Below are 25,317 nucleotides of genomic sequence, written 5' to 3' on the forward strand. Positions count from 1 at the left end.
CAGATACTTTGAAAAAAGTATAATTTAACATTTTTGAACAATGGATGAGCTTTTCTTATTAATCTACTTGAGAACCATTTAGGGTTCAAATCAAACTTTTGAATAAGTGAAGCTTTTAGAGAGAGGTTTAGTGCTTTTATATTTAATCATCTCAACCCACCCAATTCATATTCATTATATAGATGGGCTCGTTTTATTTTGTCTGGTTTAGCATCCCAGATATCCCAGAATATTTTTTGCTCGTATGATTTGAAAAACGAATCATCAGGAGTAGGCAGCGCCATAAGTAAGTGAGTAAACTGAGATATGACTAGGGAGTTAATCAGGGTAATTTTTCCATAAATAGACAGGTATTTACCTCTCTGGTTGCAGGATCTTGTCTATTTTTACAAGTTTTCAATTGAAATTCATTGTGGAGAGCTTATTTATATATTTTGTGATATGAATACCGAGTATGTCTACTTCACCATCAGCCCATTTTATAGGTAAGCTGCAAGGTAATGTAGAAGTTGTATTCTTTAAGGATCCAATACGTAATATTGTACACTTATCATAATTAGGTTTCAGTCCAGAGAGCACATAAAAGTTATCTATATCTTTAATGAGACATTATTGCAGGGATCTAGCTTGTGGACTTAACCTGTTGCCTCTACTTGGGACGCTTGCGTCCCAACTAGAGCTCTGGAAATGCAAATGCGCTACGCTAAATGCTAATAGTATTAGTTAAAACTCAAAAGTTCATTAAAATACACATGCAGGGTATCAAATTAAAGCTACACTCGTTGTGAATCCAGGCAACAAGTCCGATTTTTAAAATGCTTTTCGGCGACAGCATGAGAAGCTATTATCTGATAGCATGCACCAATACACTACAACAGAAAAGCACAGCAGGGGACGTAAACAAAATAATTAGCATTTCGGCGTTACACAAACCGCACAATAAAATAGAAAACAGTCATTACCTTTCACCATCTTCTTTGTTGGCACTCCTAGATGTCCCATAAACACTATTGGGTCTTTATTTCGATTAAATCGGGCCATATAAAGCCAAGATATCGTTATATGTAGACTGTGTGATAAACGAAAAAAACAGCGATTTCACAACGTAACGTAATTTTTTAAAATTCAAAAAGTAGACGATAAACTTTCACAAAACACTTCGAAATACGTTTGTAATGCTACTTTAGGTATTAGTAAACGTTAATAAGCGATAAAAATCATCCGTAGGCGATGTAAATATCATTAGCTGTCGTCTTGGAAAAAATTTCAGGAGAGAGCTCTTCCGGAATGATCTGGGCGGAGACCGGAGGTAAGCGGTGCCCCTCTTTCGGTTCAACCAAGAATCAAAGATGATTAAATTCACAAGATACTCGACAACATGGGGATGCTGTGGGAGTTGAATGCTCGGTCTTATCTAATTCGGCTCACTGTTAACAATTGCTGGAAGTGGCGCAAGGATATTTATTTCCATTTTCTGTGATCAGGTTTTCCTGCGCTTTCCGATGTAACGCACGTTATGTAATAGCCACAGTCGTGATTTAACCAGTTTTAAAAACGTCCGAGGGTTTCCTATCCACACATTCTAACCATATGAACGTACTATATTCCTGGCATGAGTAGCAGGGCGCTGAAATGTTGCGCGATTTTTAACAAAATGTTCAAAAAAGTAGAGGGTCGACTGAAGAGGTTAACATAAAACTTGAGTCATCGGCATACATGGACACCTTTGTTTTTAAGCCTTGGATTTCTAATCCTCTGTTGTTATTGGATCTGATTTTAATAGCTAGCATTTCCATGGCCATAACGAATAGATATGATGACAGCGGACACCCTTGTTTAACTCCTCTTGACAATTCAAAACTCTCTGAGAAGTAGCTGTTATTTACTATTTTCCACCTGGGGTTGCTATACATAATTTTTTACCCATTTTATAAGAGAATTACCGAAATTGAAAAAAATCCAGGCATTTATAAATAAAGTCCAGTCTTACTTTATCAAATGCCTTTTCAAAATCCGCTATAAATACCATTCCTGGCTTCTTATATGTTTCAGGATGTTCTATTATTTCTAGTAGTTGTCGTATATTATCTCCAATGTATCGTCCATGTAAAAAACCAGTCTGATCAGGATGAACAATACCTGGTAAAAACCCTTTAATTCTGAGTGCTATGCATTTTGCTAGTATTTTTGCATCACAACATTGAAGTGTAAGGGGCCTCCAGTTTTTTTAGATAGACTGGGTCTTTATATTTGCCATCTGGGTCTTGTTTTAATAATAGAGAAATAAGATACCTGACAGACTACCATTTCTATAGAAGTAGTTAAAACAGTCTAATAATGGAGCTTTTAATATATCAAAAGATTATTGATGTACCTCTACCGGTATGCCATCAAGCCCTGGGGTTTTTCCAGACTGAAAGGATTTAATAGCTACAAAGTTCTTCCTCTGTAATTTGGCCTTCGCACTGATCTTTCTGTACATTTGTTAATTTTCCATTTCTGTATATTATTTGGAAATAATTCCTTACCGTAATCTTCATTCAGTGGGAGAGGATGAGACTGAAAGAGAACATCTGTCTAAAATAATTAGCTTCCTCTTTTAAAATATAATTCGGAGAATAATAGATGACTCCGTCTTCAGTAATGAGTTTCTGCAAATTATTTTTGTTAGCGTCCCTGTATTGGAGATTCAGGAAGAATCTTGTGCATTTTTCTCCATATTCCATCCAGTTTGCTTTATTTTTGTAATAGATTACATTAGATCGTTCTTGAATAAGTTCCTCAAGTTCTTTTTGTTTTTCCTCTAACTTATTTAGTATCTCTGTAGTATGGTTCGTGGATTTCCCTTGTTAGTCTTGATTCTTTAGCCAGAAACTGCTTTTTTATTTTGATGAATATTGAATTGAATGACCCTGAAGGTACATTTAAAGGTATCCCAAACAATAAGGGGATTTGCTGAACCTATATTATACTGGACAAATTAAGTTATAAATTATTTTGTCTCAGTTAAATATAAGTTGTCCTCTAGTAAACTTTAATTAAAATCCCAGTCTACGTAGAAAATCTATAAGAGTTATGTGAAGGCCAATTAGATGATGATCCGATCGCATTCTGTCTCCTATTAAAACTGTTTTAACCTTTGATGCAAAAGAGAAAGAGACAAGAAAGAAGTCAAGATGACTAGCTTGATTAAGTCTTCTCCATATATATCTCACTAGGTCAGGGTTTTTTTAGTCTCCAAATATCCACCATTTCTAATGTGTCCATAATATTTGTGATTTCCTTAAGGGCACGGTGATGATAGTTTGTAGAGTGATTACCTTTACGGTCCATTGAGGTACTTAACACTTTGTTATAGTCTCCTACCATAATGATTAGATCATCTGTTGCCTGTAAGTTCAATAAATTGGTATAAATGTTTTCGAAGAAGTGTGGATCATCCTGATTTGGACCATATAGATTAATGAGCCAAATCTCTTTTTCTTCCACTTTCATATTCAAAAGGATCCACCTTCCTTGCGAATAATTCCTGATTATTTTCACATTCAGATCGACATTTTTGTTAATTAATATCATCACACCCTTTGAGTTCCTTTGTCCATGACAAAAAATTATTTCACCACCCCATTCCTTTTTCCACGCAACTTCATCTAAGGATGTAGAGTGAGTTTCCTGTAAACAGTATATTTTACATTTACATTTAAGTCATTTAGCAGACGCTCTTATCCAGAGCGACTTACAAATTATATGTTATATTCCTTTTCTTTTAGCCATGTAAAGACTGATCTTCTTTTTTTATAATCTGCCTAACCGTTACAATTGTAACTAGCTATACTTATTTCACCCCTTACCATAACTAGATACTATTCTCAGGCTAATTTGACCATAATTAGTGCTTGTAAAGTCATTGCCATCAGAGGTATTAGGAAGGTCAAAACTAGAGCTTTCAAATGTCTGATATTTAGAATTCAATAAATAGGTCCTAGCAATATATTTTTTAAATTCCCTAGAAACTGTAGACAAATTCTGTGTGTAACAAATCTCAGTAGGTTGATGTGTATGATATTGGATATGATATAATGAGAGTGTGTACGATGTCTGTATAAGAGTAAGACTATAATGTGTGATGTCCAAATAAATAATAACTCTGCCAATTTGCATATTTGAGTGTCTATGTGTGTAACATGTAGTGCGTATAGCCTTAATATTCATAATTGTAATCCAGATCGTATCGCCATCATAGTTGCATCATAATTACCATTAACATAATTGAAAAACACATCCCAGCATTTCCATAGCAATTGACGTTTCACATGATCATGAAAGAGACCCTGGAGACGGCTTCACTACAGTACAAATGTATTCCGTACAATATGTTATTATTCCCCAATGCCCCTATTTTGATATCTTCCCCTTTGCTTGTTGTAAACATATATAAACTTGTGGACAAATACATATAAAAGAGACAAACAATAAACACTTTAAATTATAAAACAGTTCTCGACAATAGAGAGAGAAGAGGAGAGAAAGAGAGAGAGTGAGAGAAGAGCGAGATCAGGTGTGTGTGTGTGTAAGTCTGTATGTGTAAGCAAGCATGTAGTTGAGTACGTGTGTTCATGTCCACTTCATAATGTTCAGATATTTTAAACATTCCCATACCTTCTTTTTTTTCGTAACCTGAAGTCCCTGTAGAATTTAGTACAGCCACGGTGTTATGGAGCTGTCTCGGAATAGCTGTCCATCTATAAAGAGTTTGTCCACAATGATAAAGGCATGCCTACCATCCATCCTTTGTTGTCTTTGTACCGGATACAGTCTCTTACGAGGTTCGTTTATCTCCTTTGGAAATTGGTCATTGACACCGAATTTGGTCCCTTTAAGCCCCCTTCCTCTGCTTTTGATCAGCTCCTTTTGTTGGTAGTGTTCAAATTTTGCGATAATCGGTCGGGAACCCTTGGTCTTGTCACTCCAAGTCTGTGTACTCGATGGAAAGCCACCTTACAGTCTCTAGAAGAAGTTTCAAGGCGGATTGCATGAATTCTCTGATCGCTCCCTCTGGATTATTGGATGCGTCCTCAGGAATAACAGAACATGCTACGACTTTGTATGTCTAGTAATGACTCCTTCATCACCCTGTTTTCCCTGAGTAGACAATCCATGTTGGAATGGTGTATTTTTACCTTGGCTGTGAGTGTCTGGTTTTCTCTTTGGAGCTTGAGAATGTCACTCTGGCTAAACTCCCCCTCAGTCCTGCTACCTCCTCACACAACTTTTCTATTGTTGCATGGATTCCAGCCAGAACACTAGTCTCCACCTCAATGGTAAGTAAAACGTCCGTGTCTGTAGATTAATCTGCTTTTCTTTTTTTGTCGGTTAAAGTTATTTTGTGAGGCGGTCGGATCTTTCCACGAAGGAGTATGTTGTTTTTCCATAGTGTAAAGCTGTTGGTACTCGTCGATTCCCTCAGGATCTGCTTGGTATCCAGATTGTCTCTTTACTGCAACCAGTTGTTTTACGAAAAGATAACAATGAGTCTTTCCCACGACAATGACAGGTGTCGGTAGTACAGCCAGATAGCACTCGCGGAATCCACGCAAAAAAAAAGGAACACATCCTTAGTAACAAAACTTTAGTTCGGATTGAAATCGACTTAATGAAAATGTTTTAATGTAAACAACAAACCGAGTGTAGACAGTACAGTGTTCTGTTGTGCTCTTTGATGACGTCTGAACGCTCTGATGAGGTCTGCCGGTAACAAAGAAAATTCCCTGTCTTAGGTCAGTTAGGATCACCACTTTTATTTTAAGAATGTGAAATGTCAGAATAATAGTAGAGATTTATTTTAGCTTTTATTTCTTTCATCACATTCCCAGTGGGTCAGATGTTTACATACACTCAATTAGTATTTGGTAGCATTACCTTTAAATTGTTTAACTTGGGTCAAATGTTTGGGGTAGCCTTCCACAAGCTTCCCACAATAAGTTGGGTGAATTTTGGCCCATTCCTCCTGATAAAGCTGGTGTAACTGAGTCAGGTTTGTAGGCCTCCTTGCTCGCACACACTTTTTCAGTTCTTCCCACAAATGTTCTATACGATTGAGGTCAGGGCTTTGTGATGGCCACTCCAATACCTTGACTTTGTTGTCCTTAAGCCATATTTAAACTACTTTGGAAGAATGCTAGGGGTCATTGTCCATTTGGAAGACCAATTTGCGACCAAGCTTTAACTTCCTGACTGATGTCTTGAGCTGTTGCTTCAATATATCCACATCATTTTCTTCCCTCATGATACCATCTATTTTGGGAAGTGCACCAGTCCCTCCTGCAGCAAAGCACCCCCACAACATGATGCTGCCACCCCCGTGCTTCACGGTTGGGATGGTGTTCTTCGGCTTGCAAGCCTCCCCCTTTTTCCTCCAAACATAACAATGGTCATTATGGCCAAAAAGTTATGTTTTTGTTTCATCAGACCAGAGGACATTTCTCCATAAAGTACGATCTTTGTCCCCATGTGCAGTTACAAACCGTAGTCTGTTTTTCTATGGCGGTTTTGGAGCAGTGGCTTCTTCCTTGCTGAGTGGCCTTTCAGGTTATGTCGTTATAGGACTTGTTTTACTGTGGATAGAGATACTGTTGTACCTGTTTCCTTCAGCATCTTCATAAGGTCCTTTGCTGTTGTTCTGGGATTGATTTGCACTTTTCGCAGCAAAGTACGTTCATCTCTAGGAGACAGAACACGTCTCCTTCCTGAGCGGTATGACGGCTGCGTGGTCCCATGGTGTTTATACTTGCGTACTTTTGTTTGTACAGATGAACCTGGTACCTTCAGGCATTTGGAAATTGCTCCCAAGGATGAACCAGACTTCTGGAGTTCTAAAAATTCAATTCTGAGGTCTTGGCTGATTTATTTGGATTTTCCCATAATTGTCAAGCAAAGAGGCACTGAGTTTGAAGGTAGGCCTTGAAATACATCCACAGGTACATCTCCAATTGACTCAAATGATGTCAATAAGCCTATCAGAAGCTTCTAAAGTCATGACATCATTTTCTGGAATTTTCCAAGCTGTTTCAAGGCACAGTCAACTTAGTGTATGTAAACTTTTGACCTGGTGGAATTGTGATACAGTGAATTATAGGTGCAATAATCTGTCTGTAAGCAATTGCCAAACTATAGTTTGAACAAGTGAAGAAATATGTGGAGTGGTTGAAAAATGAGTTTTAATGGCTCCAACCTAAGTGTATGAAAACTTCCAACTTCAACTGTACTTCCATCACTCCAATTGTGATACGTTGAATTATATGTTAAATAATCTGTCTGTAAACAAGTGTTGGAAAAATTACTTGTTTCATGCACAAAGTAGATGTCCTAACCTACTTGCCAAAAATATAGTTTGTAAACAAGAAATTTGTGGAGTGGTTGAAAAACGAGTTTTAATGACTCCAACCTAAGTTTATGTACATTTCTGACTTCCATGCAACTGTTGGAATCATTCAATAGTTGTTAACATGATTTTTTTATGACTTCCCCATCTCCGTACCCCACATATACAATCATCTGTAAGGTCCCTCAATCGAATAGTGAATTTCAAGCACAGATTCAAGCACAAAGACCAGGATGGTTATTCAATGCTTCGCAAAGAAGGGTACCGATTGATAGATATGTGAGATAAAAATACACTGAATATGCCTTTGAGCATGGTGAAGTTATTAATTAGGCTTGTATGGTGTATCAATCACTACAAAAATACAGGCTGTCCTTCCTAACTCAGTTGCCAGAGAGGAAGCAAACTGCTCAGGCATTTCACCATGATGCCAGTACTGATTTTAAAACAGCAATGGAGTTTAATTGCTGTGATTGGAGAAAACTGAGGAGGGATAAACATTATTGTAGTTACTCCACAATACTAACCAAAATGACAGAGTGAAAAGAAGGAAGACTGTACAGAATAAAAAATATCCCAAAACATGCATCCTGTTTGCAACAAGGCACTTAAGTATTACTGTAAAAAATCTGTCAAAGAAATTGACTTTTTTGTTCTGAATACAAAGCGTTGTGTGCAGGGCAAATCCAACACAACACATCACTGGGTACCACTCTTAATATTTTCAAGCATGGTGCCTGGCTGCATCAAGTTATGGGTATGCTTGTCATCGGGAAGGACTTGGGATTTGGGGGGGGGGGGGGGTTAAAAATAAACGGAATACAGCTTATAAACACAGACCAAATCCTAGAGGAAAACCTGGTTGTCTGCTTTCCAACAGACACGAGAAGGAAAATTCACCTTTCAGCAGGACAATAACCTAAAACACAAAGCCAATTCTACACTAGAGTTGCTTACCAAGACAACACTGAATGTTCCTGAGTGGCATAGTTACAGTTTTCATTTAAGTGACTTGAAAATCTATGGCAAGACCTGAAAATGTCAGTCTAGCAATGGTCAACAATCAACTTTACAGAGCTTGAAGAATTTTTAAAATAATAATCGGCAAATATTGTTCAATCCAGGTGTGCAAAGCTCTTAGAGGCTTACCCAAAAAGACACCAAATGTGCTTCGACAAAGGATTTACTCAGGGGTGTGAATAGTTATGTAAATTAGATATTTCTGTATTACATTTTCAATACATTTGGAAGAATGTTTTCACTTTGTCAATATGTGGTATTGTGTGTAGATGGGTGAGAAAAAAATCGATTTAATCTATTTTGAATTTAGGCTGTAACACAACAATGTGGAATAAGTCAAGGGGTATGAATACTTCCTGAAGGCACTGGATAAAAATATTTTAAAAAGACTGTTTTAATACATGGTAGACTGTTTAAATAGATATCACATGCTACAGTTATTGATACAAAGAATATATTATTAAGTAACTTAATGACTAAGGTAAACGTTTTTTCTAGAATGATGAATCATGCTTCACCATCTGACAGTCTGACGGACAAATCTGGGTTTGGCGGATGCCAGGAGAACGCTACCTGCCAGAATGCATAGTGCCAACTGTAAAGTTTGGTGGAGGATGAATACATGTCTGGGGCTAATTTTCATGGTTCGTGCTAGGCCCCTTAGTTCAAGTGAAGGGTAATCTTAACACTACACCATACAATGACATTCTAGATGATTTTGTGCTTCCAACTTTGGGGGAGGCCCTTTCCTTTTTCAGCATGACAATTCCCCCAGCAACAAAGCGAGGTCCGTACAGAAATGGTCTGTTGAGATTGGTGTGGAAGAACTTGACCGGCATACACAGAGCCCTGACCTTTACTGGCCAACACAGAGCCCTGACCTTTACAGTTGGCATCATTCCTTCAAGCATAAACATCAACTAAATCTTCTAATAAGTAATGTGGAAATTGAGCAAGTTGAGGTGACTAAACTGCTTGGAGTAACCCTGGATTGTAAACACCTTAATGGTCAAAACCCAGTAGCTAAGATGGGGAGAAGTCTGCCCATAATAAAGCACTGCTCTGCATTCTTAACCACACGATCAACAAGGCAGGTCCTACAGGCTCTAGTTTTGTCATACCTGGACTACTGTTCAGTCGTGTGGACAGGTGCCACAAAGAGGGACTTAGGAAAATTGCAATAGGCTCAGAACAGGGCAGCACGGCTGTCCCTTGGATGTACACAGAGATCAAACATTAATAATATACATGTCAATCTCTCCTGGCTCAAAGTAGGGGAGAGATTAACTTCATCACTACTTGTATTTATGAGAGGTATTGACATGTTGAAAGAAACGAGCTCTGTTTAAAATACTAGCACACAGCTCAGACACCCATGCATACCCCACAAAACATGCCACCAGAGGTCTCTTCACAGTCCCCAACTCCAGAACAGACTATGGGAGGAACACAGTACTACATAGAGCTATGAGTACATGGAACTCTATTCCACATCAGGTAAATGATGCAAGCAGTCGAATCAGATTTTAAAAACAGATAAAAATACACCTTATGGAACAGTGGGGACTGTAAAGCAACACAAACATAGGCACAGAAACATGCATACACACACGATAACATACATATAAATACACAAGTACACATCGATTTTGTGTTGTAGACATGTGCTTGTGGAGTAGGGGCCTGAGGGCACACACTTAGTGTGTTGTGAATTCTGAAATGAATGTATTGTAATGTTTTTTAAATTGTACATCTACCTTAACTTTTCCAGTGCCCGAGCTCACTAATGCTCTTGTGGCTAAATGGAAGTAAGTCTCTGCAAGTAATGTTCCAACATCCAGTGGAAAGCCTTCCCAGAAGCGTGTAGGCTGTTATAGTAGGAAAGGGGGGACCAACTTCATATTAATGCCCATGATTTTACAATGAGATGTTCGACGAGCAGGTGTCCACATACTTTTGCTCATGTAGTGTATTAGTTCAGAGTAAAAACAAAGAAAGTCTTACATTGCTTGCCAGCTTTCTGACGTTCATAGCGTGTACAGCATTCTTGTCCATCTCAGAGCCTTCATAGTGCCCTTTCATGTGGTTGGTATACTTCTCCTTGTACTTGTTCTGTAGGAAAATATAAAATGTCACTCTTTGACACCACTGAGTACAGGGCGTCTTTTTTTTCTGTCCGGACCAGTGTTTTTTATTTATTTTTTATTTTTGGTCCGGACCGGCATTGATTTCAACGTCCACAGAAGTCCATACCGGACCGGCCTATATTTGGCCCAAACAAATCAAATCAAATCTAATTTTGTTAGTCACATGCGCTGAATACAACAGGTGTAGACCTTACAGTTCAATGCTTACTTACAATCACCTAACCAACAATGCAGTTAATATATACAGTATATTAAATATATATATATATATATATATGGAAAAGAATAAGAAATAAAAGTACAAAATAATGAATGAGCAGCAATAAAATACAGAAAAGTACAGTCAATGTGCGGGGACACCAGTTAGTTGAGGAAATATGTACATGTGGGCACAGTTATTGAAGTAAATATGCATAGATGATAACAACAGAGAGTAGCAGCGGTGTAAAAGAGGGGGGGCAATGCAAATAGTCTGGATAGCCATTTGATTAGGTGTTGAGGAGTCTTATGGCTTGGAGGTAAAAGCTGTTTAGAAGCCTCTTAGAACTAGACTTGGCGCTATGGTATCACTTGCCATGCGGTAGCAGAGAGAACGATCTATGACTAGGATGGCTGGAGTATTTGACCATTTTTAGGACCTTCCTCTGACACTGCCTGGTGTAGATGTCCTGGATGGCACTGAACTTGGCCCCGTGATGTACTTGGCCCCATTCGCTCTACCCTCTGTAGTGCCTTGCGGTCGGAGGCCGAGCAGTTGCCATACCAGGCAGTGATGCAACCAGTCAGGATGCCCTCGATGTTGCAGCTGTAGAATCTTTTGAGGATCTGAGGACCCATGCCAAATCATTTTACTTTCCTGAGGGGGAATAGGCTTTGTCGTGCCCTCTTCACAACTATCTTGGTGTGCTTGGACCATGTTAGTTTGTTGGTGATGTGGACACCAAGGAACTTGAAGCTCTCAACCTGCTCCACTGCAGCCCCGTCGATGAGAATGGGGGCGTGCTCGGTCCTCTTTTTCCCGTAGTCCACAATCATCTCCTTTGTCTTGATCACGTTGAGGGAGAGGTTGTTGTCCTGGCACCACACGGCCAGGTCTCTGGCTGTCTCGTCGTTGTCGGTGATCAGGCTGTTGTGTCATCGGCAAAATATATGATGGTGTGGGAGTCGTGCCTGGCCATGCAGTCATGAGTGAACAGGGAGTACAGGAGGGGGCTGAGCACGCACCCCTGAGAGGCCCCCGTGTTGAGGATCAGCGTGGCGGATGTGTTGTTACCTTCCAGAGAGAGCTTATTGATGAGCTTTGAGGGCACTATGGTGTTGAACGCTGAGCCGTAGTCAATGAATAGCATTCTCACATAGGTGTTCCTTTTGTCCAGGTGGGAAAGGGAAGTGTGGAGTGCAATAGAGATTGCATCATCTGTGGATCTGTTGGGGCGGTATGCAAATTGCAGTGGGTCTACGGTTTCTGGGATAATGGTGTTGATGTGAGCCATGACCAGCCTTTCAAAGCACTTCATGGCTACAGACATGAGTGCTACGGGTCAGTAGTCATTTAGGCAGGTTACCTTGGTCTTCTTGGGCACAGGGACTATGGTGGTCTGCTTGAAACATGTTGGTATTGCAGACTCAGTCGGGGATGGTTCGTCAGAGGGCAAACTATAGTTTTGGCAAGTCTGTTAGGACATCTACATCTTAAGTGTATATTTTTTCCCCCTGCCACTGTTTTGAGACAGGTGCAAAACAAATTTCACACATATATTATTTACAACAGTACATGAAAAAACAAGATTGAATCAAGAATAGTTTGATGGGTGACAATATTAGCCTATCACTTATTAATGATATATTATCACTTGTGAATGATGCCCAGTTTAAGGCAAGAAACAGGCATGATTTTTTTCCTAGTTTTTCAAATCATAGTCACACACCTTATGTAGCCTAGCCCATAGTATCAAAACACTAAAGTGGACAAACAACTTCTTAAAATTATGCACAATAATCCGCTTTACATGTGAAGAAATAGCCTAATAGTTCATCAGCATTTTAAGCTAAATGTTCTGATCTATTGCGTCAGGCTCATTGCTTAAAACAGTTTTTTTTGCTGCTAGTGGTTGTATTGATTTGGGATCTATCGCATCCCACAACTGTCCCAGACTACGTTTGGAATATTCAGTGCCTTTGGAAAATATTCAGACACCTTGATTAAATCAAAAACTTCCTCATCAATCTACACACAATACCCATAATGACAAAGCGAAAACCTTTCTGCAAATGTATAAACATTTAAAAACCTAAATAATTTACATAAGTTTTCAGACTCTAGGCTATGAGACTCTAAATTGAGCTCAGATGCATCCTGTTTCCATGGATCATCCTTGAGATGTTTCTACAACTTAATTGGAGTCCACCTGTGGTAAATTCAATTGATTGGACATGATTGGGAAAGGCACACACCTGTCTATAAAAAGGTCCCACGGTTGACAGTGCATGTCAGAGCAAAAACCAAGCCATAAGGTCGAAGGAATTGTCCGTTGAGCTCCGAGACATGATTGTGTCGAGGCACAGATCTGGGGAAGGGTACCAAAACATTTCTGGAGCAGGGAATGTCCCCAAGAACACAGTGGAATCCATCATTCTTAAATGGAAGAAGTTTGGAACCACCAAGACTCTTCTTAGAGCTGGCTGCCAGGCCAAACTGAGCAATCGGGGGAGAAGGGCCTTGGTCAGGGAGGTGACCAAGAACCCAATGGTCACTCTGACAGAGCTCCTGGGGTAAAGGCTCACCTTCCAACAGGACAACGACCCTAACCACACAGCCAAGACAATGCAGGAGTGGCTTCAAGACAAGTCTGAATATGCTTGAGTGACCCAGCCAGAGCCCGGACTTGAACCCGATCAAACATCTCTGGAGAGACCTGAAAGTAGCTGTTCAGCGACGCTCCCCGTCCAACCTGACAGAACTTGAGAGGATCTGCAGAGAAGAATGGGAGAACCTTCCCAAGTACAGGTGTGCCAAGCTTGTAACGTCATACCCAAGAAGACTCGAGGCTGCAATCACTGCCAAAGTTGCTTCAGCAAAGTACTGAGCAAAGGGTCTGAATACTTGATGTAAAATGTGATATTTCTGTTTTTAATTTTTCATACATTTGCAAAAATGTCTAAACCTTTTTCCTTTGTCATTATGGGGTATTGTAGCCTTAGAATGTATTAAAAATCAAAACATATAGCCCAACATTTTTATCACAACTAAAGTTACATAACTCTAAAATAAGCATATAGGAGTGCCTGTTTCTTTGTTAACCGCTCAACACAGAATAGCCACATGTGCGCTCCCTCAAATCGTTTGGAGAAAATATCCTTTCTATTTTATTCAGCTATGTTAAATTGTATTCCATTTGGCACAGCCAGTTCAGGGCCTAACATAAGGACAACTCAGTGTATGCTATTCTGTTTTTCTGAAATAGACTATATTTTCTTCATATCATGCTTCTTTAGACCTGTCTAAAATATATAATGGATTTATTGTGATGTGTAGGCTATATTACATGCATTTATTATACTTTTTAAAATGTAGAAGTTCCAAAGGTCTGCATCAGTGGCTTTTAGGCTGTGCGTGGAACTAGGAGATGCTAAATGTGTTTATGTTAATAACCTGTCAATTACTGTGAGACCCACAGTTATTTGCTTGACAATCACCAGCTGACAAATTGTTGTGACCTCCACAGCCCTACCCTCATACCATCATGGCCACCTAATCATTCCCAGCTTCCAAAAGGCTCATTCATCCCCCCCTTCTCTCCCCTGTTCCCCAGGTCGTTGCTGTAAATGAGAATGTGTTCTCAGTCAACTTACCTTGTAAAATAAGGATAAAATTAAAATATTTGTGATGTATGAGTTCCGTGCCTTTCCGGCAGAACCACCATCCACAATGACACGTTGTGCTCCCAAAGCTAGCTATCAAAACCATGGTCTAGGTTTGTGCAAGGACGACACTACTTCAGGTCTCAGGGAGGATGACATCACCCACGATGGTTACTAGTGCTAACTAGCTCACATCTGCTATTTAGAGTATTTGGTTATATGTTTCCATTTACGAACCATTCTAGCATCTATTACATACTCATTCCCCATACTCCATACTCGCCAATCTATTTTTGCGTTTAAATCTTAAACTATGCCACTCTGGCAATGCTTAGCTAGTGCTTAAACTAATGTAGTAGCAACACCATATGAAAAGCATCTTTGCACATGCATCTGCCGTGTTGCTCATGCATTCCTCACATCACTGCTGAACTTGGCAGCCTTGGATGCATTCTTGTACTGGGGCGTCTCACAGTAGTTGATGCTGTGGCCTTTAGTGTTCTCAAGGTCCTTCTTGTACTCAACCTGCCAGGGAGAAAACAGAGCACACATTACAATAGGTGTTCCATCACAGTCAAGCAGACAATTAGGCAAACTTGAATCCCAAATGTGTCTCTGAGCTCGATCCTGACGCCCTAAGCTTAACCTCTAAGGAATGTGTATGGATGACGTCACTGTATAAATCTGCCCCCTGCAGAGACTTTCCTGACCATTGACCTCCACAGAAGAATTTGTTGAGATGATTTAAAGAGGAGAAATGGTTCAGAATAGATGGTCCAACTAACGTGTTGCATTTATCAACGTGCTCAAAGACAAATTGAATTACCTTTCCCTGCCCGTGGAGCTAAGTTAAGTCCATAGGGCCGAGCGGACATCAAATTTGGGACACTATGTAAATGATTGTGGAACATGGCAATGCAAATAAGTGGATTTTTGTTATTATTTTGTCCTCTTCTGTTTCTTTTTTTATCTTCATTGTTCGTGGTGTGCACTATATTTATATACCCACAACCAGGTGTGCACTATATTTATATACCCACAACCAGGTGTGCACTATATTTATATACCCACAACCAGGTGTGCACTATATTTATATACCCACAACCAGAGGTGTGCACTATATTTATATACCCACAACCAGGTGTGCACTATATTTATATACCCACAACCAGGTGTGCACTATATTTATATACCCACAACCAGGTGTGCACTATATTTATATACCCACAACCAGGTGTGCACTATATTTATATACCCACAACCAGGTGTGCACTATATTTATATACCCACAACCAGAGGTGTGCACTATATTTATATACCCACAACCAGGTGTGCACTATATTTATATACCCACAACCAGGTGTGCACTATATTTATATACCCACAACCAGGTGTGCACTATATTTATATACCCACAACCAGAGGTGTGCACTATATTTATATACCCACAACCAGGTGTGCACTATATTTATATACCCACAACCAGGTGTGCACTATATTTATATACCCACAACCAGGTGTGCACTATATTTATATACCCACAACCAGAGGTGTGCACTATATTTATATACCCACAACCAGGTGTGCACTATATTTATATACCCACAACCAGGTGTGCACTATATTTATATACCCACAACCAGGTGTGCACTATATTTATATACCCACAACCAGAGGTGTGCACTATATTTATATACCCACAACCAGGTGTGCACTATATTTATATACCCACAACCAGAGGTGTGCACTATATTTATATACCCACAACCAGGTGTGCACTATATTTATATACCCACAACCAGGTGTGCACTATATTTATATACCCACAACCAGGTGTGCACTATATTTATATACCCACAACCAGGTGTGCACTATATTTATATACCCACAACCGGAGGTGTGCACTATATTTATATACCCACAACCAGGTGTGCACTATATTTATATACCCACAACCAGGTGTGCACTATATTTATATACCCACAACCAGGTGTGCACTATATTTATATACCCACAACCAGGTGTGCACTATATTTATATACCCACAACCAGGTGTGCACTATATTTATATACCCACAACCAGGTGTGCACTATATTTATATACCCACAACCAGGTGTGCACTATATTTATATACCCACAACCAGGTGTGCACTATATTTATATACCCACAACCGGAGGTGTGCACTATATTTATATACCCACAACCAGGTGTGCACTATATTTATATACCCACAACCAGAGGTGTGCACTATATTTATATACCCACAACCAGGTGTGCACTATATTTATATACCCACAACCAGAGGTGTGCACTATATTTATATACCCACAACCAGAGGTGTGCACTATATTTATATACCCACAACCAGGTGTGCACTATATTTATATACCCACAACCAGGTGTGCACTATATTTATATACCCACAACCAGGTGTGCACTATATTTATATACCCACAACCAGGCACTATATTTATACCCACAACCAGGTGTGCACTATATTTATATACCCACAACCAGGTGTGCACTATATTTATATACCCACAACCAGGTGTGCAACTATATTTATATACCCACAACCAGGTGTGCACTATATTTATATACCCACAACCAGGTGTGCACTATATTTATATACCCACAACCAGAGGTGTGCACTATATTTATATACCCACAACCAGGTGTGCACTATATTTATATACCCACAACCAGGTGTGCACTATATTTATATACCCACAACCAGGTGTGCACTATATTTATATACTATATTTATATACCCACAACCAGGTGTGCACTATATTTATATACCCACAACCAGGTGTGCACTATATTTATATACCCACAACCAGGTGTGAGGTGTGCACTATATTTATATACCCACAACCAGAGGTGTGCACTATATTTATATACCCACAACCAGGTGTGCACTATATTTATATACCCACAACCAGGTGTGCACTATATTTATATACCCACAACCAGAGGTGTGGTGTGCACTATATTTATATACCCACAACCAGAGGTGTGCACTATATTTATATACCCACAACCAGGTGTGCACTATATTTATATACCCACAACCAGGTGTGCACTATATTTATATACCCACAACCAGAGGTGTGCACTATATTTATATACCCACAACCAGAGGTGTGCACTATATTTATATACCCACAACCAGGTGTGCACTATATTTATATACCCACAACCAGAGGTGTGCACTATATTTATATACCCACAACCAGGTGTGCACTATATTTATATATTTATAACCAACCAGGGGTGTGCACTATATTTATATACCCACAACCAGGTGTGCACTATATTTATATACCCACAACCAGAGGTGTGCACTATATTTATATACCCACAACCAGGTGTGCACTATATTTATATACCCACAACCAGAGGTGTGCACTATATTTATATACCCACAACCAGGTGTGCACTATATTTATATACCCACAACCAGGTGTGCACTACATTTATATACCCACAACCAGAGGTGTGCACTATATTTATATACCCACAACCAGGTGTGCACTATATTTATATACCCACAACCAGAGGTGTGCACTATATTTATATACCCACAACCAGGTGTGCACTATATTTATATACCCACAACCAGAGGTGTGCACTATATTTATATACCCACAACCAGGTGTGCACTATATTTATATACCCACAACCAGAGGTGTGCACTACATTTATATACCCACAACCAGAGGTGTGCACTACATTTATATACCCACAACCAGAGGTGTGCACTATATTTATATACCCACAACCAGAGGTGTGCACTATATTTATATACCCACAACCAGAGGTGTGCACTACATTTATATACCCACAACCAGAGGTGTGCACTACATTTATATACCCACAACCAGAGGTGTGCACTACATTTATATACCCACAACCAGAGGTGTGCACTACATTTATATACCCACAACCAGAGGTGTGCACTACATTTATATACCCACAACCGGAGGTGTGCACTACATGTATATACCCACAACCGGAGGTGTGCACTACATGTATATACCCACAACCGGAGGTGTGCACTACATGTATATACCCACAACCGGAGGTGTGCACTACATTTATATACCCACAACCGGAGGTGTGCACTACATTTATATACCCACAACCGGAGGTGTGCACTACATTTATATACCCACAACCGGAGGTGTGCACTACATTTATATACCCACAACCGGAGGTGTGCACTACATTTATATACCCACAACCGGAGGTGTGCACTACATTTATATACCCACAACCGGAGGTGTGCACTACATTTATATACCCACAACCGGAGGTGTGCATTACATTTATATACCCACAACCAGAGGTGTGGACTAGAGTCACATGACTTGGACTCGAGTCAGACTCAAGTCACAAATATGATGACTTGCAACTCGACTTTGACTTTAACACCAATGACTTGTGACTTAACTTGGACTTGAGCCTTTTGACTCGACCTGACTTGATACCCTCCCCAAGGCCAGATATAAAAATGATGCTATTAAAAAAAGTGTGCAGCTCATCAGCTCTTCATTTAACAGATTACAGTTTGAATCGGACAGCAGCCAATCAAATTGTGCCAGCTGAGAAAAAGTTGCACGTGGCAGTGCAGTGGAACGTCGGTGGGTGAATTCAGACGGAGCCCTTGGAAAGATGATACCCAAAATTATTATTAAAATTACTACGCTATACTCAACAAAAACCGATTGTAACTTCCAAAAGATGCGGGAAGAAAATGACAGACGGAGGCGCAACAACTTCCAACTTTGTTCGACATTTGAAGCTTCACAAAGAACGGTAAGTCGTGGCTAATATAGCCGACAGCTATATATAACTTTGCTAGCGTAGCGTGTAGGCTAACGTAACATTAAGTCAACAAGCCTCCACACAGTCAGTCAGTGCGGGAGCGTGATCATTGCACCCAAGATTGAGCTACAACTGGCTGATGTTACTGCTGTTCCTAAAACCACTGACATACTTTCGCCTACTGTAACCACACACACAGAGAGAGTGTGTGTGTGAGAGAGAAGGTTGGGCGATTGTGTACAAGCCTACATCGCCCGATTGCGCCCCATAGCGGGGGACTTTCTCATGGAAATATAATGTTTATTTGGAAAGTAATAAATATATATATATTTTAAAGCATTCATGATTTGCGTAAATGTAATACACAAACTATTACTCTTGTTAAAATATGAAATGATATTACATTTGGTAAAGAGCACATGATGACTTGTTTAGGACTCGAATCTCAAAGTTTGGGACTTGAGTGGTAAGACTTGAAACTTACTTGTAAAAAAAAATGACTTGGTCCCTCCTCTGCTCACAACCTTTCCATCTTTTTTGCCCCCATTTTTTGTTCTCATTTCTCAGGTCTATCTCACCTCGCTGACGATCTTGTTGATTTTGCGGGCGCTCTTCAGGGCCAGGTTGTCCTCACTGGTCAGGTTGTGGAAGTGGGATGAGCCCTTCATCTTACTCAGGTCCTTCTTGTATTTCAGCTGGGGGGTTAAAAATGGAAAGAGAAGCAGAGAAAGATTAAAAAAGAGCTGAAGAATCCTCGGTCACACATTCCCATCTGTCAGATTACATAACTTGTCTATGAGCGCATCTTCATACATGCTGTACACAATCGGCAACAAACACACAGGCACACACAACTGCGAAACACACACATGCGCGCATGCTCTCTCAATCACACACACACAGTCTAATTTGGTCTGTGGAGAGTTTGGAACATGACAGCACAGGATTCTTGGTGAGAGTCACGGGGAACGCTACTTATCCCTGTGACCATGACCTGAAATTCCACCCGGCAACACCAGACAAGGTGACGGATGAATGTGATCAAATCAAATTGTATTTGTCACATGCGCCGAATACAACAGGTGTAGACCTTGCAGTGAAATGCTGAATACAACAGGTGTAGACCTTGCAGTGAAATGCCTACTTATTGTGAGTTTTGAGAATCCCTGGACCTATTCGGAAAATGTGTTTGAAATGCATCTTTCCTTTCTCCCTTCATTGAAGTAATCACAGAACCACCGAAGTACATAGTTTTCACAAATACAGTCATGGCATATAAGTGATTACTTTCAAGAATAGAAGGAGGGATCCCTTTAAACTATCCTCTCTCTTTACTAGATCCCTCAATATATTGTCCAATCCATAGTGACTATACAGCTCCAAAATGAGACAGATATCAGACTGTCTGTCAATTGTGTTTCCTTATTGAAAATGAATTCACCCACATACCCTAACATATGATCCGCCGCTTTAGGGGTGTCTACTGCACAAAGTTGTATACAACGTTGTATACACAATACAACTTTTCACCCCAATAAATTCACTCACAATACAACATTGTGCAGCCGATACCCCTAAAGCAGAGGAGTTAAACCTCAATAAATCCACCCACAATACCACTTTGTGCAACAGACACCCCTAAAGCAGAGGAGTTAAACCTCAATAAATCTACCCACAATACCACTTTGTGCAACAGACACCCCTAAAGCAGAGGAGTTTAACCTCAATAAATCTACCCACAATACCACTTTGTGCAACAGACACCCCTAAAGCAGAGGAGTTAAACCTCAATAAATCTACCCACAATACCACTTTGTGCAACAGACACCCCTAAAGCAGAGGAGTTAAACCTCAATAAATCTACCCACAATACCACTTTGTGCAACAGACACCCCTAAAGCAGAGGAGTTTAACCTCAATAAATCCACCCACAATACCACTTTGTGCAACAGACACCCCTAAAGGGGAGGAGTTTAACCTCAATAAATCCACCCACAATACCACTTTGTGCAACAGACACCCCTAAAGGGGAGGAGCATACTTGTTCAGCAGGGACACTACTCACATCACTGGCGTGGGCCTGGGCTTTCTTGGCAAGCTGGTAGGCAGGAGTGATCATGGCTGGGAAACTGCCCTTCCCTCTCTGCTGCTCGTACTCTTCAGTGTAGGCAATCTGCAAGGAGGAACACACACCAGCACACAGTTGATACTATAGATAGAATGGGAACAGGGAGAGTATGGCAGACTTTTGTTCTGGGCTAACAAACACATTTGATTCATAAGACCTTGATTAGTTGAACTGAGTATTGTTGTGTTGGGATGGAAATGTCTGCACACCCTATTGTTATCATATAATATGTACAGTGCTACAACAATTCAGCAAATGATATAAGGGTATAAATACACGCACACACTACCGTCAAACTCACCTAGTATTCTAAACTCGTGTCACTGTCTGACATATCGACACCAATGCGTAAACCTAATCCCGAAGCATTATGTGCATAGCGATCTTTTTGGCAGGCAAGAGAAAATGTTCTGTCTAGCTAGGTACCAGCATCATCCAGGTATGGCTCTGTTTCACCCACTTCAGAGCCGATGGGTTGCACCTACTTTTGCATACATACAATCATATCAAATAGTGACAACTACACTCCGAAGAATATTGATTAAATAAAAAAATCGGATATAGGGAAAGCTTGGTTGGAAAGTGAAAACAACTGGAAGTTTAAAGAATTAGGCATCTCTAAGGCATTAAAGAATCTCAAACAGTACAACAACCATGTCTGTGAAGATATAAGATATCGGCTACTCATTGTAAGGACAATTTGTGTATGCCCCCCTACTTTTCCACTTAAGTTTGGGGCCAGACCAATTTATACCAATCTGGAAGAGTGTTGTGAGTTGTTGTCTTTCTGAGAGGCATTGTAAAGTTAAACAACTATTAGTCCTCTTTGGAGATAAGATACTTTAGTAGTTTTATTTATCGATGAAACCACTACCAGTAGAATTGAACTTGCGGCCCAATAATCAATTACGCATTTCAAATGTAATTGAACGTTTCACAGGTCTCCCTCTTCACTTTCTCAGAAAGAAAAAAAATACATCCGAAAAATGTTGAAGTTGTATTGAAAAATTGCATTATTATAGAAAAAATAATGTACTTAAGCTTCCAGTTAACAGATACATAACTTCCTCTCAGATATTGGCTGAACATCCTCGCCAAGAGGCTAAAATCTCTTGGTTAGGTCCCTAGGTGTTGAACTAAGGAGGCTATAGTATTTTTGACAAGAGGGTCTACCTAAAAATATATATACAATTTGCTCGCTCGCCTCACTTTTAAAAAAAGAAAGAAATCTGTTAATAATAATTGTATGGCCTTATCGATCCCCTGCTGGGAAAAAAATGTAAGGGGAAGTAGCAATGGCAATACAAAATCAAATTCCACTCAGCATGCTGATCTGCGAGGATTGGATGTACAGTGGTTTTTCCTTTAAAAGTTTTGAGTTTATGCCGCGACCATTTGGGGCAGATTGTGGTCAATTGCGTCATTCATTCTGTCATTGCACCACTCTATCACAAGGGGGAGTTAGAACGCTGATCTATCGATAGTGTAGACTGTGGCACTATCCTGACTATATTTTTGTTAGTTAATGGAGGTGTGAATGTTTCAGTCCGAGAGTCTCTCTTCTCTGGCACTAGAGCCCTGCATCAGGCAACAGCAAAATAAAAATAGCTGGCGGGTGGTTCTGGAGTTGAGAGAGAACTTGGGTAAATACAATGGTGCAATTACACTTGTAATGTCGACTGACGGTTTTCTAAAAATAGAAATAATTCTAAATAACAAACTGACTTTTTTTACCAAAGTGTGAAAGAGTGATAGCCCCTCTATGTAAAGTGAGTTTCTGAAACGCTGAGTCCTTATTTGCTGATGTGAAGAAAAAACGGAATGAAAGAGTCCAGCAAGGATTTGTCAGCATAAAGTTGAGTGACTCACTCATTCGTGGCTTTGGATCAAAATCAAGAAATGTTTTTATTGTTTGGACCAAGTTCATCTGCTCATGTTGTGTGCGACCAATTATTTGTGACATTGTGGTTACAATGACGAATGTAAATTAAATAAATCCTATTCATAATGAATAATCAGATGTGTGTCGCAAGCTTTAAATTTTTCCCTATTTTTTTGTAGGAATTTATTTCATATTTTTAGACAATACAAAACATACATATACAAACGACAACTACATCACACCTGTCCAGATCTACCTGCTCACACCTGCTCACACGCCCATCTCCATCTCCAACGCCCGCATCACTTTCTGCCACATTGCCTCAAACTGCACCATTTTGATTTTCTCTGTCGCCCACACGCACATTCAATATTTTGATAATGAAGCATTTAAAGGCTGACATTGTAATACTCAACATTTCGAACTCCACCCATAACTTTTGGACTTCATAACATTCCCAGAAGGCATGAATTATTATAACCTACTGAAAAATGAACCTGGTAATCTATTTTAATTTACTGCAGGCCTAACACCTATGGGTTTAACCCTCTGAATTAATGATTATATTGAAGATAGAAGCCTCCTATGAATTAGTTCCGAGAGCCAATCGGTTACCCAACAAATAATATCCATTTATTTAGCCTAATTGTTTTTATGAGTACAGACAGTATATTATTCCGCTTATCCTCCATGTACTAATTAATACGTCTGCATCTCTATTCAACATTTGGCTAAAAAGAAACCACGCCATGAATTAAGAACAGATATATATTTTTCTCTCTAAGGTTTTACATTTCTAACTCAATATCACAGACCAGATTTGCCCTAACAAAAAATGCATCAACCCCTACAAATATATCAATTTACAAAAGGATAGTCTAATAGCTCGGCTAGGTGTGAAAAATCCCCCCAACTTGCAATGTATTCTATGTTGTTGTTTTCACCTGGCTGAAGTTCCCAGCATTTTCTCTGGCAGAAGAGAATTCTGCTGCCCCAGCATCCGAGGTGGCCTTTCCCTTCATCTCCTGCTCATACATCTGACGGTACTTCACCTAAGATATGATCACAGTGTCAACATTAGTGTACTGTATGCGTATGACTTTGCATTTGTATGTGTGAGCATCAGTTTGTGTGAGCATCTTTCTGTGTGTGTGTGTGTGTGTCCTCTACTCACACCACTGGCCATCTCTGTGGCTTTCTTTGAAACTTGGTAGCCAGGAGTGAGATGGGCGGGGAAACTGCCTTTACCCAACTGCTGTTCATACTCTTCAGTGTAGACATACTGGGAGGGAAAATACTACGTCATGGACACACGAAAAGTGACATAATTGCATTTGGAGGAAAGCATAAATCAGATTGAGTAGGGTTTGTAATAAATACATTGATCTGTCCTTGGCTTTTGGCCAGAAGCACTTCAGGGGTTTTGGCTATGGAGGAATATTTTGACACTTTCTCCTCTCCTTTATTGTACTCCGCCTGAATAACAGAGAAACAAAAATGTTAACATATTATTTGCCCCCCCTCATAACACGCTATAACACTGTAATAATAAAATGTATAATAATTACAGCTAATGTCATGAGCTGAAATCAACTGGTTCTTTTATGGTAACACTACCTGCCTCCCGAAGTACTGTTCTGCCCCTATAGAGGGAGCTGCACTTACACTGCTGGGCAAGGTATTTGGTTTCTTGGAAATCTGGTATCCTGGTGTGATCATAGTGGATAAGCTGCCTTTTCCTTTACTCTGCTCATATTCCTCAGTGTATTTGACCTGTCATCAAGGAGAAAGTATGCCCCCAAACTTTATGACACAAACACGGTCAGACCACTACTGAATAACAAGTACAGGAACGTTTCCTATGCCATAACTACGTGTTTTCTGTGTAATTTTGAACCATTTGAAATTGGCAAATTTGACGGGTGGGTGGGTGGGTGGGTGTGTGTGTGTGTATAACTATGATAAAGGTATGTGTAGGTTTGTCTGGCGGTTGTTTTCATGTTGGTTGGTTGTTCTGTGCTTACATCACTGGCCAGGGAGCCTCCAGTCTTAGCATGTAGAATATG

At 39.8% G+C, this 25,317-nt stretch overlaps 1 protein-coding gene across 3 annotated transcripts in view; it reads right to left on the reverse strand.

Moving 5' to 3' along the window:
* The window catches only part of nrap (nebulin-related anchoring protein), a 105,680-nt gene that overhangs the window by 72,368 nt on the left and 7,995 nt on the right, over positions 1-25,317 (reverse strand). For 2 of the 3 annotated variants that reach the window (XM_065002372.1, XM_065002371.1), the window contains exons 5-11: positions 24,632-24,727; positions 24,426-24,533; positions 24,196-24,303; positions 21,307-21,414; positions 19,820-19,936; positions 14,830-14,934; positions 10,406-10,513 (exon numbers count right to left, since the gene is read on the reverse strand). In XM_065002372.1, the coding sequence (XP_064858444.1) occupies positions 10,406-10,513; positions 14,830-14,934; positions 19,820-19,936; positions 21,307-21,414; positions 24,196-24,303; positions 24,426-24,533; positions 24,632-24,727 (750 nt within the window). Of the gene's footprint in view, positions 1-10,405; positions 10,514-14,829; positions 14,935-19,819; positions 19,937-21,306; positions 21,415-24,195; positions 24,304-24,425; positions 24,534-24,631; positions 24,728-24,916; positions 25,025-25,317 lie in introns of all 3 variants that reach the window. The other variant, XM_065002373.1, reaches the window with a different exon arrangement.

This window comes from Oncorhynchus nerka, linkage group LG16, assembly GCF_034236695.1.
Source record: "Oncorhynchus nerka isolate Pitt River linkage group LG16, Oner_Uvic_2.0, whole genome shotgun sequence".
NCBI lineage: Eukaryota > Metazoa > Chordata > Actinopteri > Salmoniformes > Salmonidae > Oncorhynchus > Oncorhynchus nerka.